The 17,082-nt window shown below is 37.4% G+C and overlaps 1 protein-coding gene across 1 annotated transcript in view; it reads right to left on the reverse strand.

Moving 5' to 3' along the window:
• Positions 1-17,082, reverse strand: part of SEPTIN2 (septin 2) — a 33,442-nt gene continuing 16,360 nt past the window's right edge. Inside the window, exons 6-13 of the mRNA XM_070753229.1 lie at positions 16,231-16,365; positions 13,498-13,615; positions 13,047-13,148; positions 11,588-11,733; positions 10,188-10,271; positions 8,304-8,361; positions 5,321-5,433; positions 1-2,790 (exon numbers count right to left, since the gene is read on the reverse strand). Of these exons, the coding sequence (XP_070609330.1) occupies positions 5,329-5,433; positions 8,304-8,361; positions 10,188-10,271; positions 11,588-11,733; positions 13,047-13,148; positions 13,498-13,615; positions 16,231-16,365 (748 nt within the window). The 3' untranslated portion in view covers positions 1-2,790; positions 5,321-5,328. The remainder of the gene's footprint in view (positions 2,791-5,320; positions 5,434-8,303; positions 8,362-10,187; positions 10,272-11,587; positions 11,734-13,046; positions 13,149-13,497; positions 13,616-16,230; positions 16,366-17,082) is intronic.

Genomic DNA, 17,082 nt, shown 5'->3' on the forward strand with positions numbered 1-17,082 from the left:
TTTGTAGATACAGTAACAGTTTATTGGGTTTATTAATAATTTGTGCTAAAATTAAGGTACAGAAAATCAATTATAGATTAATACTGTCTTATACAAAAAGTATCCTTTTGAGTACCCCAGTTATAAAAATCCAGTAAAGTGTTAAAGAATATAACAGTATACTTCTAAAATTGTAATTACCGTATATTAGTTTGAAAAACAAAGAGAAAGACCATTTGTGATGCTAACTATTTTTCAGGTTCCCAAAACCTTGAGAAATTCATTTTTAAATTCTAGTTTGAATATTCAAATGTACCATAGTTCATGAAAATAGGTACAGATACTTCGTTATTCCTATATCAGGCAGAGAGACTGCAAAATATCATTCAACCTCATGGAAATACAGTTAGAAAAAATGTAACCTTACTTAAAAAGGTACAATTCAAATTAGTAAATTGCAGCTGTCCAGGAATGAAGTTTTAGCTGTATGGATTTTATATGTGATCATAAAAGCCAAAATTCTTAAAATGTAGCACCACACGTAAAGACTGTTACAGTATATAATGAAGGTCTAATTACAGCAAACAATACATGTAGATGAATAGAATGTGTTTAAAAATATTGAACAATTCTTTAAAGTCAGTTAATGATTTTAGTAGTACAGTAGGATAGGGTTTATACTAATTATTTGGCACACGCATTCACATTTTCACAGGTTTTTAAAATACTAGGAATTTTTTTCCTGGCTATTTAATTACAGCTTCATACAAATAATACCGAAATCAGTCCAGATCTAAAACATTCTAAGTAAGCAAGTGTGTTCAAATCAAGTAGCATATTTTAACCCAGTAATATAACCTATGTAGGACACAAAAAGACTAGGTGTTATTTCTGAACAGAAGGGTTGTTGAACAATTGTCGTCTTACTAAGTGGGGAAAAAGTATTATTAGTATTATATTTTCCAAATAAATTACAAGATCAAAGCGAAATCTTTCTCTGATCCTCTTTTAAAAAATGAAACTACTGGATTAATAAATGAAAGAACCTTTTTACTATGGTTGTATATCATTCATTGCAACCTTAAAAGAAATGTAATTTTGATTTTATTTTTGACCATAGTAAATACAGACTAAAATATGGACATCAGGTTTTTCATAATCTGTGTGTAACAACTATCATGTTGAAAATGCCATAATGACTTTTTTTAATTAGAAGCCTGACGGACATTAGATTAAGTCACTCTCTTTCCAAGATTTCCAAGTACAGTATTTATGTCTGTCAGTATGTATGTACATCATGGGTATATTGGGGTCACCAGGGAGTAGCTTAGTTTCTTCCATGATGGATATTTATGATTTTCCTTTGTAGAAACACACGCCTCAGGTACAATTTGACCTTGCTTTCTTCAAAAAATAAATGAAAATTTGAAAATCTGAAAGACTACACCTAAAAAATAACTTGATTTCCCCCCCTAAATTATACTACTTCTTTTAAACATACTTCACAAAATGCTACACACATGGAAATTACTTGAAAATATTTACTGGTAAAATACAGCAGTCCACAAATAGTCAAGGCATAAAGACTAATACATTACTTCATACAGGTAGTTCTTGACTTACAACTGGCCATTTCCCAATTGACCACTTATAATGGCATCAGATACGGTGCTTTTCTAGGCCTGTAAAGCACTTCCAAACATTGTAAATTGTAGCACTGTCCCCCTATCATATGACCACATTTCAGACTCTTGGTAGCCTTTCATAGTTACAACCAGTTTTCAAGCACCCTACGATCATGGGAATGCTATCTGCTATCTTTTCTGCTGGGAAACTGGCAGGGAAGTTGCAAGTGGAGGGGACAGAGCAATTTGGCCATCCTCCTGCAGCAGCTTTGTGTAGCTTCCATAGTCAGACTGATACTTCCTGGGTGGCTGAGTGGCTGCATTGGGAACAAGCTGAAACCTCTCAGATATCAGCAGGTTTGTGGATCTCTGTGGATCCCAGCCTCCCCTACCTGGTGCAGCATCCCCTCACTCTGCTAAATGATCCACATGATCATTTAAAAACTGTAAACGAATGAGCCAGGATAGTAATCATTGAGGGAAGCAGTGATATGATGTGCCATTTAACAACTGATTCACTCAACAAGAATCCAGGCTCATTTGTGATTGTAGGTCAAGGACTACCTGTATATAAAAAAGTAACATTGAAAAAAATTGCAAATATTTTCACTTATTTTCTTGTCAGTCTGTCACTCAGTCTGCACACAAAGGTCTATATTCCAAAAAAAATTAACATTCCTTTAAGACTTTCCTTAGTCTTTCCTATGAAAAACTTTACAATGATATTTCCAAATACATGATATTTATGGGGTATGTAACTTAAAGTGACTTTCAAATAATCATGTCAGCTGTAATAAAAGAAATCATAAAAAATAGGAATAATAATTTAAATATAATGTTATAATCAATTTATATATTGAGTAGAAAGGAAAAAAAAAAACTCAATGGCATTAGTCCATAGCATTAGATGAACAACATGCTAGGGAAATTCTAAACATGTGTGTAGTCTGCATATTAAAATCAGCTCAATAAAATATTAGTAAATCTTAACAAACTCGTATTGCATTTAACATTTTAAAAAGATTACAGAAATCTTATTTGTTTAAAAATAGAGATTACAATAACTATATATTTGTTTGCTGAATGTTAACAGACCTTCCAAGTCACAGCAGGATAAGTAGTAACTCTCCCCACAAAATAAGCACTGTGTCTTAAATCTTAAATGATCCCAATTAATGAAAGTTATCTGCAATGATGAAAAAAGAATATTGACAGTTACATGGTCATGCATACTTTTAAAAAAGAATAATTAATAGTATATTTAAATAATTAAAAGTATTATTATATATCTAATTATATAATATAAAATATAATTAAATGCAACAATAACTAAACTTTTCAATTAAAATCTGGGAAGGAGCAATGTCTCTAAATTCCTTCTACAAATGTTACTAATAAAACAATAATGGCATTATCTTATAGACATATACTATTATGAAATATTACAGCATAAAGATCACAGGGAACCACAAGACTGGTTTTTCTTCTCTTTATTTGTTAGCCTCCCTCTTGTTCTTTGCAATGTATTGCTAAAAAAAAGCAAATACACTGGTACCTCTACTTAATTCGTTCCGTGACTTAAGTAGAAACCTGCTTAAGTAGAAGCAATTTTTCCCATAGGAATCAATGTAAAAGCAAATAATGCATGCAAACCCATTAGGAAAGAAATAAAAGCTCGGAATTTGGGTGGGAGGAAGAGGAGGAGTCGTTGCTGAAGGAAGAAGGTGAGGTGAGGGGAATAAAAAAAATCCAAAACTTTAAGGCTTTAAAAAAAAAAGAGGGCTCTGAGGCAGCGAGGAGGAGCATGCGCCTCCAATACACCTGGCGTGATGCTGCCTCCCATGCACTGCCTCCCATACACTGGCTGCTGCTGCTGCTACCTGCTGCCTCTTCCTTCCCATGCTGAAGGGCTCCCCTCTCCTCTCGCTCGCTCACTTTGTAGCTGGCACCTTTCCTTTGCTGTGGTGACTCCTCGGCTGCCCAGAGCGAAGGGAGCGTTTTCTTTTCTCTGGGCGCTGGCTGAGGTTTATTCCCTGTCCAATCGCCCAAAGAAAGGAAAATGCTTTGTTCGCTCTGGACTGCCAAAGCCTCCTTAAGCGCCACCAAAAGGCTCCTCTGGCAGCCCAGATGGCTGAGATTAAAGGGGGAATAGCAGGAAAATGGCCGGGCCTTTCTGCCACTCTCAAATATCCTGGGAAATTTTTCCGGGCTTGGGTTCTTAAGTATAAAATAGTTCTTAAGTAGAGGCATTCTTAAGTAGAGGTACCACTGTATCTCCAACCATCTATGCATACATTGAGTCAATTTCCTTTGGCTGCCATAGTAGCAATACTCCATTGTTACAGAATGTTACCGCATTATGACCTATTTTGTAGTTGTCATTAACCTTACACTGTAATTATTAAACATATATTGTAGTCATTGAGCAAATGTGGCAGCTGTTAAATGAATCCATTTCTTCAATGGTTTTGGGTGGGGTTTTTTGCTGGAAAATGGGAAGCGAATGTTGAAAACCAACAAAAACATAGAAAATCATACGACTGCAGGACACTGCAAATGGCTATAAATGCAAGTCGGTTATCAAGTGCCCAAAATATGATCACAGGACCGTGGGGGAATAAGTTGAGGGTGGTATGGCTCCCAGAAATGTGGAACTGGAACACAAATAGCTTTCTAATTTTGATGGTCATTAAGTGATTGGTCACTAAGTGAGGACTACCTGTATGCTGTGTTGAATATTGTAGTTCAATATTTGATCATTTAGGGGGAAAAAGAAGCCAGATCTGATGTCTTCTCTGTATGTTTTGTTTTGTTCTTTAGAAGTAAGGAAGGGAAGTTAAACTGTATTACATACTGGCATGGCAGCTGATGAAATACAGAAAATGGACAAAGCACTATTTCATTTTTTATTTTATTTTAAAAGCTACTCCTCTCCTGAACTGGATAGCCGTGAAGGCGAACCTATGGCACACATGCCACAGATGGCACACAGAGACATATCAGAGGGCACATGAGGGCACATATGCCTAAAATAAACAGATTCTGGTTTGCCCATTGTGCTGTTTTTTGCACTCCAGAGCCTTAAGGGAAGCTTCCTGAAGCCCCGAAGTGTGAAAACAGCCCAATGGACAAACTGGAAGTTTGGAAAACAAACTTCTGGTTTGCCTGCTGTACTGTTTTTGCACTCTAGGACTTTAGGAAGTATCCATAAAGGCTCCGGAGTGTGAAAAACAACAGAATGGGCAAACTGGAAGTCCACTTTCCAAACTCCTGGTTTGCCTGTTTTTTCACTGTCTCAGGCTTCAGTGATGCCTGTGTAGGGATAGGGGATTGATAGCACACCCACACACATCCCTTTGGTACATGAACCAAAAAAGGTTCACAATCACTGGGATATAGTATATAGTGAGCATTACTAAATGTATGCTGTCCAAACATTTGCAAAGTTGATTGAGAATTGGTCCTTTAGTCTGTTAATAAATGCATTTTTATTTTTTAAAATCTAAGCCTTATGGCAAGTAGACAATTTTAGTACTTCAATGAATGAGCAAATTAAATAAATGGATTCTTTTTTGTTTCAGAATGAAGTATTTATGTCATTCTTCATGTTATTTATCTAAAAGTCGAAATCATGATCAAAAGATAAAATCTGTAATACTATAATTTTCAAAGCCATTATTTTATATATACTAGTTTTAGTATAAAAGTGTTCTTACCAAATAATTCAAACTTTGTACCCATGAGTTGCACTGCTATCTCCTTCCCCTCCTTGCCTTTGCATCTGCATCTGTGCCTGCATCCTTGCAATCATTTCTTGCATGCGGCGAAGCTAAAACAAAAGAATATTATTTTGACATTGGCTAGCCATTCCTCCAATTAACTGAGTGCTTTGGCAGCTTACAACAAAAACATTAAACCTGAATATCACCAATGAAAAAATAAATATTTTGTATCTTTCATTTAGAACTACAGTGGTATCTCTACTTACAAAGGCCACTACTTACGAACTTTTCTAGATAAGAACCGGGTGTTCAAGATTTGTTTGCCTCTTCTCAAGAACTATTTTCCACTTACAAACCCAAGCCTCCGAAACTGTAACCAGAAAAGGCAGGGAGAAGCCTCTATGGGGCCTATCTAGGAATCTCCTGGGAGGAAACAGGGCCGGAAAAGGTGGGGAGAAGCTCTCTAGGAATCTCCTGGGAGGAAACAAGGCCAGAAAAGGCAGAGAGAAGCCTCTGTGGGGCCTCTCTAGGAATCTCCTGGGAGGAAACAGGGCCTCCAGCCTCCCTGTGGTTTCCCCAATCGCACACATTATTTGTTTTTACATTGATTCCTATGGGAAATATTGCTTCTTCTTACAAACTTTTCTACTTAAGAACCTGGTCACGGAACGAAGTAAGTTCGTAAGTAGAGGTACCACTGTATAGTTATTTTGCAGTGTGTGATAATGGTATCATATGGCCAAATTCCTTTCCCATTTTTATCTCCTACTCCTCCCCTACTGCTGTGCTTACCTAGAGGTTTCTATAGGTAAGAAACCTATAGTCTCCAGATATTTTTGAATTATAGATATCATATCCCACAGTGAAGATATTGGCTATAGATGCTGAGAACTAGAATTCTGCAATTAGGGGTGCAAATCTTCTAGTTTCTGGTTCAGTTTTTATATTTTTAGTATGATGTTTAAGCAAATTCTATAGAGATCAATGGATTCAATTTTCATGAATTAACATCAAGGCCATAATGAAAGAGCTTTATTTCATTATACAAATCTAAGAGATTTAAACCAGATCAATTATGCTGACAGGCAACAATAAAACATAGCTTGAATGACAAAATTCAGTATTAAAGCAGCTATTAAAGCAGGATACCATGACATCTAAATCCAAATAAAGAGTTACCAGTCCATATTTGGTTATTAAAAATTGAGAATGAAATCTCTTTTGAACTAAAAGGCTGCAATAAACTGATTTTAAGTTACCAGTATCAATTAAAAATTCCATATTTATTACACCTGGAGAATTACCCAATGATGATCAAGTTTCTTTAAAGTACAGTGATCCCTCGAGTTTCGCGATCTCGTGCTTCGCGAAACGCTATATCGCGATTTTTCCACCCGATGACGTCATACGTCATCACCAAGAGTCACTTCTCTGTCTCTTTCTCTTTCTTTCCTGTCATTCTCTGCTTCAATCATTTTCTCATTTCTCTTCCTTCCTTTCTCATCTTTCTTTCTCTCTCTCTTTCTCTATCTTGCTTCTTCCTCTCTCACACTCTCTTCCTCCCTCTCTCATCTCTTTCTTTCCTTCTCTCTCTTTCTCTATCTCTCCCCCTCTTGCTCTCGAGCGGCCGCCTAGCAGCTGATCTGCTCGGCAGCGCAGCACCAGCGAGGAGCCGAAGATCCGGGTTTCCCCACCCGGATCTTCGGCTCCTCGCTGGTCCCCAATTCCGCCAACATCAGGCTCTCCACACGCCCTTTCGCCGTAACACGAGAGCCTTCCAAAAACTCTTTCCGAGCGCCTCAGAGCAGCACCCCCACCCCTCTTTGATTCCCTCAACCCGCCCGGCCCCTCGCTCCCCTTTTCCACACTCCAACCGAGAGAGGAGTCCGCGCTGCTCCGGCTGCCGTGTCTCCTTCTCCCTCCTCCTCCTCTTCTTCCCCGCTCTTCCATCCTCCGCCGCCGAGGTCGCCAGGAAGGGAGAAGAGTCAATGAACGGCGCCAGCCGCCGCCTCGCCCAACGCAAAGCGCGAGAGCCCAGACCCGGAGGCAACCCGCTCGCTGTCCGCGGTGCTTCGAGTTTCTCTTCCCGGAGGCGCGCTCGGCGCTCGCTGCAGCCGAAGATCCGGGTTTCCCCTTTCCGTGGGCAGCGGACGAAGGAACCTTCCCTGGGTCTTCCCCCGCTGCAGCGAGCGCCGAGCGCGCCTCCGGGAGGAGAAACTCGAAGCGCCGCGGACATCGAGCGGGTTGCCTCCGGGTCTGGGCTCTCGCGCTTTGCGTTGGGCGAGGCGGCGGCTGGCGCCGTTCATTGACTCTTCTTCTCCCTTCCTGGCGACCTCGGCGGCAGAGGATGGAAGAGCGGGGAAGAAGAGGAGGAGGGAGAAGGAGACACGGCAGCCGGAGCAGCGCGGACTCCTCTCTCGGTTGGAGTGTGGAAAAGGGGAGCGAGGGGCCGGGCGGGTTGGGGGAATCAAAGAGGGGTGGGGGTGCTGCTCTGAGGCGCTCGGAAATAGTTTTCGGAAGGCTCTCGTGTTACGGCGAAAGGGCGTGTGGAGAGCCTGATGTTGCCGGAATTGGGGACCAGCGAGGAGCCGAAGATCCGGGTTTCCCCTTTCCGTGGGCAGCGGGGAAACCCGGATCTTCGGCTCCTCGCTGGTGCTACGCTGCCGAGCAGATCAGCTGCTAGGCGGACGAAGGAACCTTCCCTGGGTCTTCCCCCGCCGCCCACACAAACTCCACCATCTGCGCATGCACGGCCATGGAAAAAGGGCGCGCATGCGCAGATGGTGTTTTTACTTCTGGAACCCTACATTGCGAAAAATCGATTATCGCGAGGGGTCTGGGAACGGAACCATCGCGATAATAGAGGGATCACTGTATATATAAATATATTAAAATGTCCTTACAAAAATATATATATATATATATATATTTGTAAACTAATAAAAATTATTTTTTTTTAAAAAAAAAATGTCCTTACTTCTGCTTCCTTTTCAAGCAAGATTTGATCTTTATTAACTTCTTCATCTTCAACGTTTCTACAATTAGGAGGGAAAAAAGAAGGCTTAGAGATATATAGTAATATCTTCTTAAAAGCGGCATCTTCTTACAAAGGAATTTAATGCAAACATGTAGTTCTAGCTAAATACTGTTTTGCATAGTATTTAATAACTACTTACCAGTATTTTTAAAATGCAGATACAATGATAGTAAAAGAAGAAGAAAAAAAGATGATTACTTGAGTAGCTATTACTATACTGTATTTCCTAAGTGATGGGATTTTATTTTCTTTATTAAATTTATATGTTTTCCATTTCATTCTACAAAGAAACCTGCCAAGGGAATTTTGGTTTTCAATGAAATCTCTAGTTTAGAGATACTAGCTACACAGAATACCATGGGAATGCTTATACTAGAGTAACATCAGTGTATCACTGTATCAAAACTGATTGGAATTGTATGGAGAGGGACGGCATACAAATCTAATACATTATTATTATTATTATTATTATTATTATTATCTGTACTGAGAGCAGAAAATTGGGTATGAAGGCTAGTAACTTTTAAGAATTATCTCTGATGCACATTGGAAGAGCACAACTTGGAAAGAAAGAGCATGTATTCATCAATGAAACATTACAAAGCCAAGTATTTCTAATACTAAGGAAAGAGTAAGAATGTTGTAGATGTAAATGAAGGTGGATCAATTTTGGGAAATAGAATTGAGGAATACTTGCATAAATTATGGAAGTAATATAGGTTCAATAATTAATGAAAGGATTATTACACTGTAAGTCAGAATATGAAATAATATTATTTAAATTATGAAAACAGAAATTAATATATTAATGAAGCTAAGCTTTACTTTCTACATATACTTCAAGTGCAAGTATATATGAACCTCGCTTGAGTAGTGATAATGAAAGAATCAGAGATGTGATTTGTATATAAATGTCATCCTGAGGAACAAACCTATTCTATTAGGTGACACAAATAGATGGGAGTGAGGTAGGGAAATACATTAAAAATTATTGCAGCATTCAGATACTTTAAAATGAAAAAAATATAGGTATTGTTTGAGAGTAAGTAATTCAAATGTAAGTAGAATGATTGTAGGAAGCAAAAGTTCAAACCTATATGAAAAAATATTAGGAGATAGCAGCTGCATGAAATAGAATGAAAACTCATGCAAAATGCCACAAAATGAAAATAAAAGAGGATAATTGGTAGAACAACAAAGTGAAAGAAGCATATAAAAAATACATGAAATTAATTAAAGATGAAAAATTCTGTATAACGTATACACAGAGGAAAAGAGTTGCAAAAAACATAATAAATGAGAACAAGGAACAGTTAAAAGTGGAATAGAAAACGCAGTGATTTTGGGGGGAAAGGATAACAAACAATCTCCAACAAAATGAATCCAATAAAATAACTGAATACTGGAAGAACATTTTAGAATGGTTCAGAAAAAAGTGAGATGTTAAAATGGAATTTAAAAAATACTTTGAATCTTAGAATGTTAAGAAAATTGATGAAAAGGAAAGTAATTAATACAATGAGAACATTAAAAAAATACCATGGCTGCAGGTTTAAATGGCTTAACTGGAGAAACATTAAAATACAGATGAAGTTTGCTTACATGTTTAACACATGTGAAGTGTTAATAACTAATAATCCTAATAACTAAAAGAATGCTGTTAGTGATCCTTTACAGAAAAATAATAGTACTACATCCAAATACATGAATTGTTAGGTGTGCTTCAAGAGTATCTGACATATATTCAAAATGTTAGCAATCAAAACATGACAAGAAAACCTGAAATATAATGGAACCATATACCATTTAGTAAGAGATACTTACCTGCCACCCTTTTTAAGTCTTTCAGAACGGAAATTCTCATAGTGAAGATCTTGAGTCACTTCTTGAAGATCCTGCATATGAGTACTGGAATGACAAAAAATTATGGTATAATTATTTAATACAGCTCAACTAATTTTATTTCAATCCCCAAATAAAAAGATATGCATTAAAACCAGTGAAATGGAGAACAGGATAAAAAATTTGACTAACCCAACGCATTAAACATGCTCTGAAATGCACACAGTCTACATTGTTATAGTGTTTGCTACCTAAGTCCTTTAATAGTTATACTGTATAACATAACTTCATACATAACACAAATAATCAAATTTTTAAAGAATGTTATTTCTCCACAAATAGATGTAGGTTGGAAATATGAACACCATGAAGGGACATTTTATCATGAGTGATGGACTGGACATGGAAAAAAAATGGATCCAAATACATACTTTGATACAGGTAATTTAAAAGATTAATAGCCAACTTAATCCACAACGTTTCATTTCAGGATTAACAGGCAAATAGAAAACTGTCATGGAAGATTATTTCAATATATAATCACAGCAGCCAGATTATACTTTATGCTGGAAAGATTCGACATTATGGAAGAATGATAGATAAACTGAACAGATTTTGCTGAAATGGAGAAATTAATTTCATTAGAGAAAAGACATTATCTACATTTATTGCTTGTTACAAGCCTTTTATAGACTTTTATGTAAAAGTCAAAAGAATGAAATTGTGACTTATGGTTTTGATATTTAGACAGAATGGATGATAAAAAGAATACAATGATGTCACTTTAGAGATCAAAATATATTTGTCGTTATAACTGCTGTGAAGAATAACAAGCCATTGTTTTGCCTTTTTCCATTTTTAACTTTCCCCTTTTTTCTTTTATTTATTGCTTTGTTTTCCTTGTTTACTTCTATGAATCTGTGTTATCTTTTATTTTCTTCTTTAAAAGTCTTAATAAAAATTATACTCATGAAGATGATATTTGGGGATTAGGGGAAGAGATGCTTTTAAAGAAACATTTAGACAAGAAAGGGTGAAGTCCCCTGTGACTTAAGAGAGGAAGAAATTTGGGAAAGATTTGTCTTATTGATTGGGCAGTTAAGTGATGGTGGGAGATTTGTACCTTCAGTCTTGCAGCCTTACAATAAAATGGAATTATTTGCCTCTAATTTTATTTCTGGTCTGGTTTACCTGGAAAGGTTGATACATGATATCTCACAAGAGACTATAGGAGATTTTCCAGTGCCTATTTTGGTGGTAAGTTAAGAATTATCTGTATCTTAACAGTTCAAGAAACAATAATGATTTCGCTTCGTATTGTTTGAGAGATAAAAATAAGGTGAACATTGACCAAAGTACAGAGCTAAATGCACTTTACTTACATCAGCATGGTTCTTAGTTTTAAGAAGTCATTATGTTCTGGATTTTCCACTTCAACAACACCCCAGGGATAAAGACGACCTCTAACTTTTTTACCCTTAGCTTCAATTAATTGATTGGATCCCACAACACAAAATGGAATGCTGGTCTGGAATCAAAGAGAAAAATAATCTTACAATCTCACTGTGCTTTACAATTAGAAGTTTGATAACAATCAACACTAATTTAAATTTCTGAAAAGAAAGTCAACTATTTATTAAAAACACATGCCATTGACTAGAAACTCTTTATGGACTTTTTGCATAAAATCTTACTGCTTTCATCTTCACAATGATTTCTGATAAAAATTCTGCTGGTTACATTAATTATCTTGTTACCATCATCTACTGTATTTTTCAGAGTATAAGATGCACCCTTTTCCTCCCCAAAAGTGGCTGAAAATTCAGGTATGTTTTATACTCCGAGTGTAGCTTTTTTCGAAGCTTTTTCCCCCAGCCCTAACTGGGTGCTACCGATCTTCCCAGCTCTTACCTTGCAGTTTCTTTCATTGTTAAGAATGTTTTTCAAGCCCTAAGTCTTTGCAGGAGTTTTTTCATTGCTTTATCTTGCTCCAAATGTTTCTTTCCAGCCCGAACCAGGTGCTAATGATATTCCCAATTCTTACCTGCTTGCAAACTCTTCCATTGTTACTCTTTGCTAAGAATGTTTTTCAAGCCTTAAGTCTTTGTAGTTTTTCTTTCATTGCTCTACTTGCTCTAAATGTTTCTTTCCAGCCCTAACCAGGTGCTGATGATTTTCCCAGCTTTTACTGGATTGTAAACTCTTTCATTGTTACTCTGTCTGAATAAGGGTTTTTTAAAAGCCCTAACCAGGGGATAAAATAATGTGCTGGAGCTGCCAGACTAAGGATGTTAGCCAGATGAATATCTGGTAAGCAGATTCTTTTCCCTATTTTCCTCCCCAAAAACTAAGAGGTGTCTTATACTCTGGTGTATCTTACACTCCGAAAAATACAGTAACTCTAATGATTTTGTTAAGTTTCTGTTATTGCATCCTTCTATTCCTTTACTATACTTTTAATTGCTAAAATTTACACTGCCAAAAATGAAACTCTTTTGTTTTTACCTAAACCTTGGCCTAATATCTCTCCATCTGTGGCCTGCAGTGATAAGTGAAAGTAAGGTGCAAAGAAAGTAAAATAAAAAAAGAAACTCTTGCTACAAATTCCTGCTCCATACTCTCATTCTGAACGCCTAATATATTAAAAAAATGCAATCAAATTTGGATGACAAAACATTTTCCAATCCAGAGATCAAAATTCCTTTTGGTGTGAAAAATTCTCTTCCTTCTAAGATTAGAAGCAGATTAAAGACACTAGCTTTGATAAGCAAAAATAATATATTCTGTAAATTAAATAAGATGACAGGATAAACTATCTCTGACTTAACAAATTGTTCTTACTTTCAAAAGTCTGGTCTGTTCTTTAAAATCTTCATCTTCGTCTGATTCTGCATCGGGCAAGTGATAAATCTTGATGCTATGTTCTTCAATTTCATCTAAAATCTGACCCCAAAGGACAGTAAGACATAATTAAACATGGGCTGAGATTCAACAACTGCAAAATTAACAGGGATTTTTTGCTTGCTTTTTATATATGGTTTCCCCCTTCCCCCACTTACACCCAAACAGCTTCTGAAGGCCAGGAAAGTTATACCCCTAGAATTACACATTGTACAAAGTGCTGCAGTTGGAGAAGCCAGCAATTATTCCCATTCACTTCAAAAAGTTAAACATATACACACTACTTAAATGTTCACAGTGTTCATTAGATTCTGACCAAAGGCCGATTATGCACAATATATAAGAATGTTTTTCTTTATGCTATGCTTAAATTAAAAGAAAAAAACCTCACCCTTTTCTTCAGTCTTTCCCGCTCTTTCAGCGTAAGGGTATCAGCTTTTGCAATCACAGGCACAATATTCACTTTGTTGTGTATTGCTTTCATGAACTCAACATCCAAAGGCTTGAGACTAAAAATACAAATTATGACTTCTTAACATTTAGACTATTTCTTTCATAAACTAAAAATCAACAGAAGCAGTTAACATAGAAACTTAAGCATTTTTAAAAAAATTCAGGTTCTCAGATCAAATTACTTTTTTGTTTACATCGAAGAATATGCATTATTATTGTAAAACATATTTCATTTTTTAAAATGTAACTATAAAATAGAAAAGTTGTAATTCCGCCTACTATCTTAAGCATATCACGTCACATGGGCATTCCCTACAAAACTATAGGTGGCAACAAATAGTTTTAACATATTCTGTCCAATATACTGTATTTTTCAGAATATAAGACGCCTCCCCCCCAAAAGAGGGTGAAAATTTGGGTGCGTTTTTTACACTGAACGTAGCTAAGAACATGAGGAACGGAGGTGGCGATAGTCTGTGGAATTCCTGTAGCCTGGAACATCTGATTGGGAGTATTCCAGAAGCCGATCCACCCACCAATTAGCTGTTCATGCTGAATCAGGCTGCAATAATGTGCTGAAGCTGACCTGGCTGTTTGCTATTTGCTGCAAGGACTCCAAGTTTGCAGCAGCAATCACATCCAGAAAGCAAACACAAGTAACTGATTCGACAGCATTCATTATTTTCTCTTTATATATAACACATGAAGTAAATATATAATATCAAAAGCAGGTTTTCCAATGTCCAAAACACAAGCAGAGGAGAGGAGTTTCAGTTTTAGTTTTGAGCAGCAAACTAGTTTAGAGCACAGACTCAGAGCTGCAGAGCTAATCCACGCCCAGGTTCCTTGCTTTCTCCTTCCTTGTTGCTCCCACAGCAAACACTGTTTCAGTTTCCAAACAGTTCTCAACTCTCACACACACTGATGCTAGCCAGATGAATACAATGGATGCTGGTAGGCAGAGGCAGATTTTTTTCTTATTTTCTTCTCCAAAAACTAAGGTGCATCTTATATTCCAGACCATTTTATACTCCGAAAAATACAGTACCACAAATACAACTAAAGCCCAATTTTATAGAAACATAGAAACATAGAAGTCTGACGGCAGAAAAAGACCCCATGGTCCATCTAGTCTGCCCTTATACTATTTTCTGTATTTTATCTTAGGATGGATATATGTTTATCCCAGGCATGTTTAAAATCAGTTACTGTGGATTTATCTACCACGTCTGCTGGAAGTTTGTTCCAAGGATCTACTACTCTTTCAGTAAAATAATATTTTCTCATGTTGCTTTTGATCTTTCCCCCAACTAACCTCAGATTGTGTCCCCTTGTTCTTGTGTTCACTTTCCTATTAAAAACACTTCCCTCCTGGACCTTATTTAATCCTTTAATATATTTAAATGTTTCGATCATGTCCCCCCTTTTCCTTCTGTCCTCCAGACTATACAGATTGAGTTCATTAAGTCTTTCCTGATACGTTTTATACTTAAGACCTTCCACCATTCTTGTAGCCCGTCTTTGGACCCGTTCAATTTTGTCAATATCTTTTTGTAGGTGAGGTCTCCAGAACTGAACACAGTATTCCAAATGTGGTCTCACCAGCATTCTATATAGCGGGATCATAATCTCCCTCTTCCTGCTTGTTATACCTCTAGCTATGCAGCCAAGCATCCTACTTGCTTTCCCTACTGCCTGACTGCACTGTTCACCCATTTTGAGACTGTCAGAAATCACTACGCCTAAATCCTTTTCTTTTGAAGTATTTGCTAACACAGAACTGCCAATACAATAGTCAGATTGAGGATTCCTTTTCCCCAAGTGCATTATTTTACATTTGGAAACATTAAACTGCAGTTTCCATTGCTTTGACCATTTATCTAGTAAAGCTAAATCATTTACCATATTGCCGACGCCTCCAGGAATATCAACCCTATTGCACACTTTAGAGTCATCGGCAAATAGGCAAACCTTCCCTACCAGACCTTCCCCTATGTCACTCACAAACATATTAAAAAGAATAGGACCCAGAACAGACCCTTGTGGCACACCGCTTGTAACCGGACTCTGCTCAGAATACTCGCCATTCACAACAACCCTCTGGTGTCTATGCTTCAGCCAGCTGCAAATCCATTGAACTATCCAGGGATTAAGTCCAATCTTCACTAATTTATCTATCAGCTCTTTATTTTATACTAAACTAACTCAAAATAATTGATCAAAATTTTAGGTTTTTAAGTTTAAGACAACTTGCAAGTAGATACATTATTACCTATAAACCTTCCTCCCAGCTAGGAGATATATATTGTGTATTCACACGTACACATGCAAAATGTATAAAGTTATGTATGAGCATTGAAGAAGGATGTTTTTTAAAGATGGAAAGAGAGAAAGTATAGTAAAGGTTTTCATGTAAAGTATATTTCCTTTTAATTTCATGTTTTAATTTTCTTTGACTTCCATTTTTAATCCTTTCCTACACTAACATCACTTTTCCTGAAACAGAAGAGCATAATAGGTATGTTTGTATGTACTTTTTATCAACAAACAAGCCATTTTAGAATTGTAGAACTTCAATTGCTCATTTTTTTTTCTGGTATGAATGCATTAGTCCCTTATAAACTGCCTTTTTGGAATTGAATCGAAAGCACTGTTCAGTCTTGGTACTTACCCATGACCAAATGGTGAGATAAAATAGAAGCAGCAATGAACTCGGTTATCCACAATGTGACGTCTATTCAAGCCACTCTCATCATGAAGGTAACGTTCAAACTGCTCATCAATATAGGAAATAATGGTTCTGAAACTATTAAAACAGATATAAAATAGGCGTTGATTGCTTACCTGAACGCCTCTTCTCGTACGGTGAGTGGGTACAGCAGTCACGTGGGTTGCTCCTGTCCAATCCGTTGGAACTGAGCCTAGTATTAAAAAAGCCTGCTGGATCTGCCCCTTCCCCAGAATTCGCGAATCCGTAGACTAGGCTCAGATGTGAAGGCTCAATAATGTTCAACTCTCATGTGTTAGAAGAAAGGTAGGAATAGAAGACATAGAAGACCACATAAAAGGGAGGGAAGTGACTGCTGTACCCACTCACCGTACGAGAAGAGGCGTTCAGGTAAGCAATCAACGCCTATTCTCCGTACTGAAGGAGTGGGTCCAGCAGTCACGTGGGACATACCCAATAGATAGGTCCCTAGGGTGGGATTAGATTGCTATCGTGAGAGATAACGGATTGGAGTACCCTTCTGCCGAAGGCAGCGTCCGCTGAGGCGTAAGAATCGATTTTGTAGTGCCTTATGAAGGAATTTGGCGAGGCCCAAGTGGCTGCTTTGCAGACTTCTTCCAACGGGGCTTGAGTCGCCCAAGCGGCAGATGTGGCAGCACTTCTGGTGGAGTGCGCTGTAATATTCTTTGGAATGGAGAGGGAGGCTGTCTCATAGGCCTTAGAGATGGTCCCTCTGATCCAACGGCCTATTACTGATGAGGACACTTTGGATCCCATGGATCTGGGATGATAGGC

This window comes from Erythrolamprus reginae, chromosome 5 (assembly GCF_031021105.1).
Source record: "Erythrolamprus reginae isolate rEryReg1 chromosome 5, rEryReg1.hap1, whole genome shotgun sequence".
NCBI classification, from domain to species: Eukaryota; Metazoa; Chordata; class Lepidosauria; order Squamata; family Dipsadidae; genus Erythrolamprus; species Erythrolamprus reginae.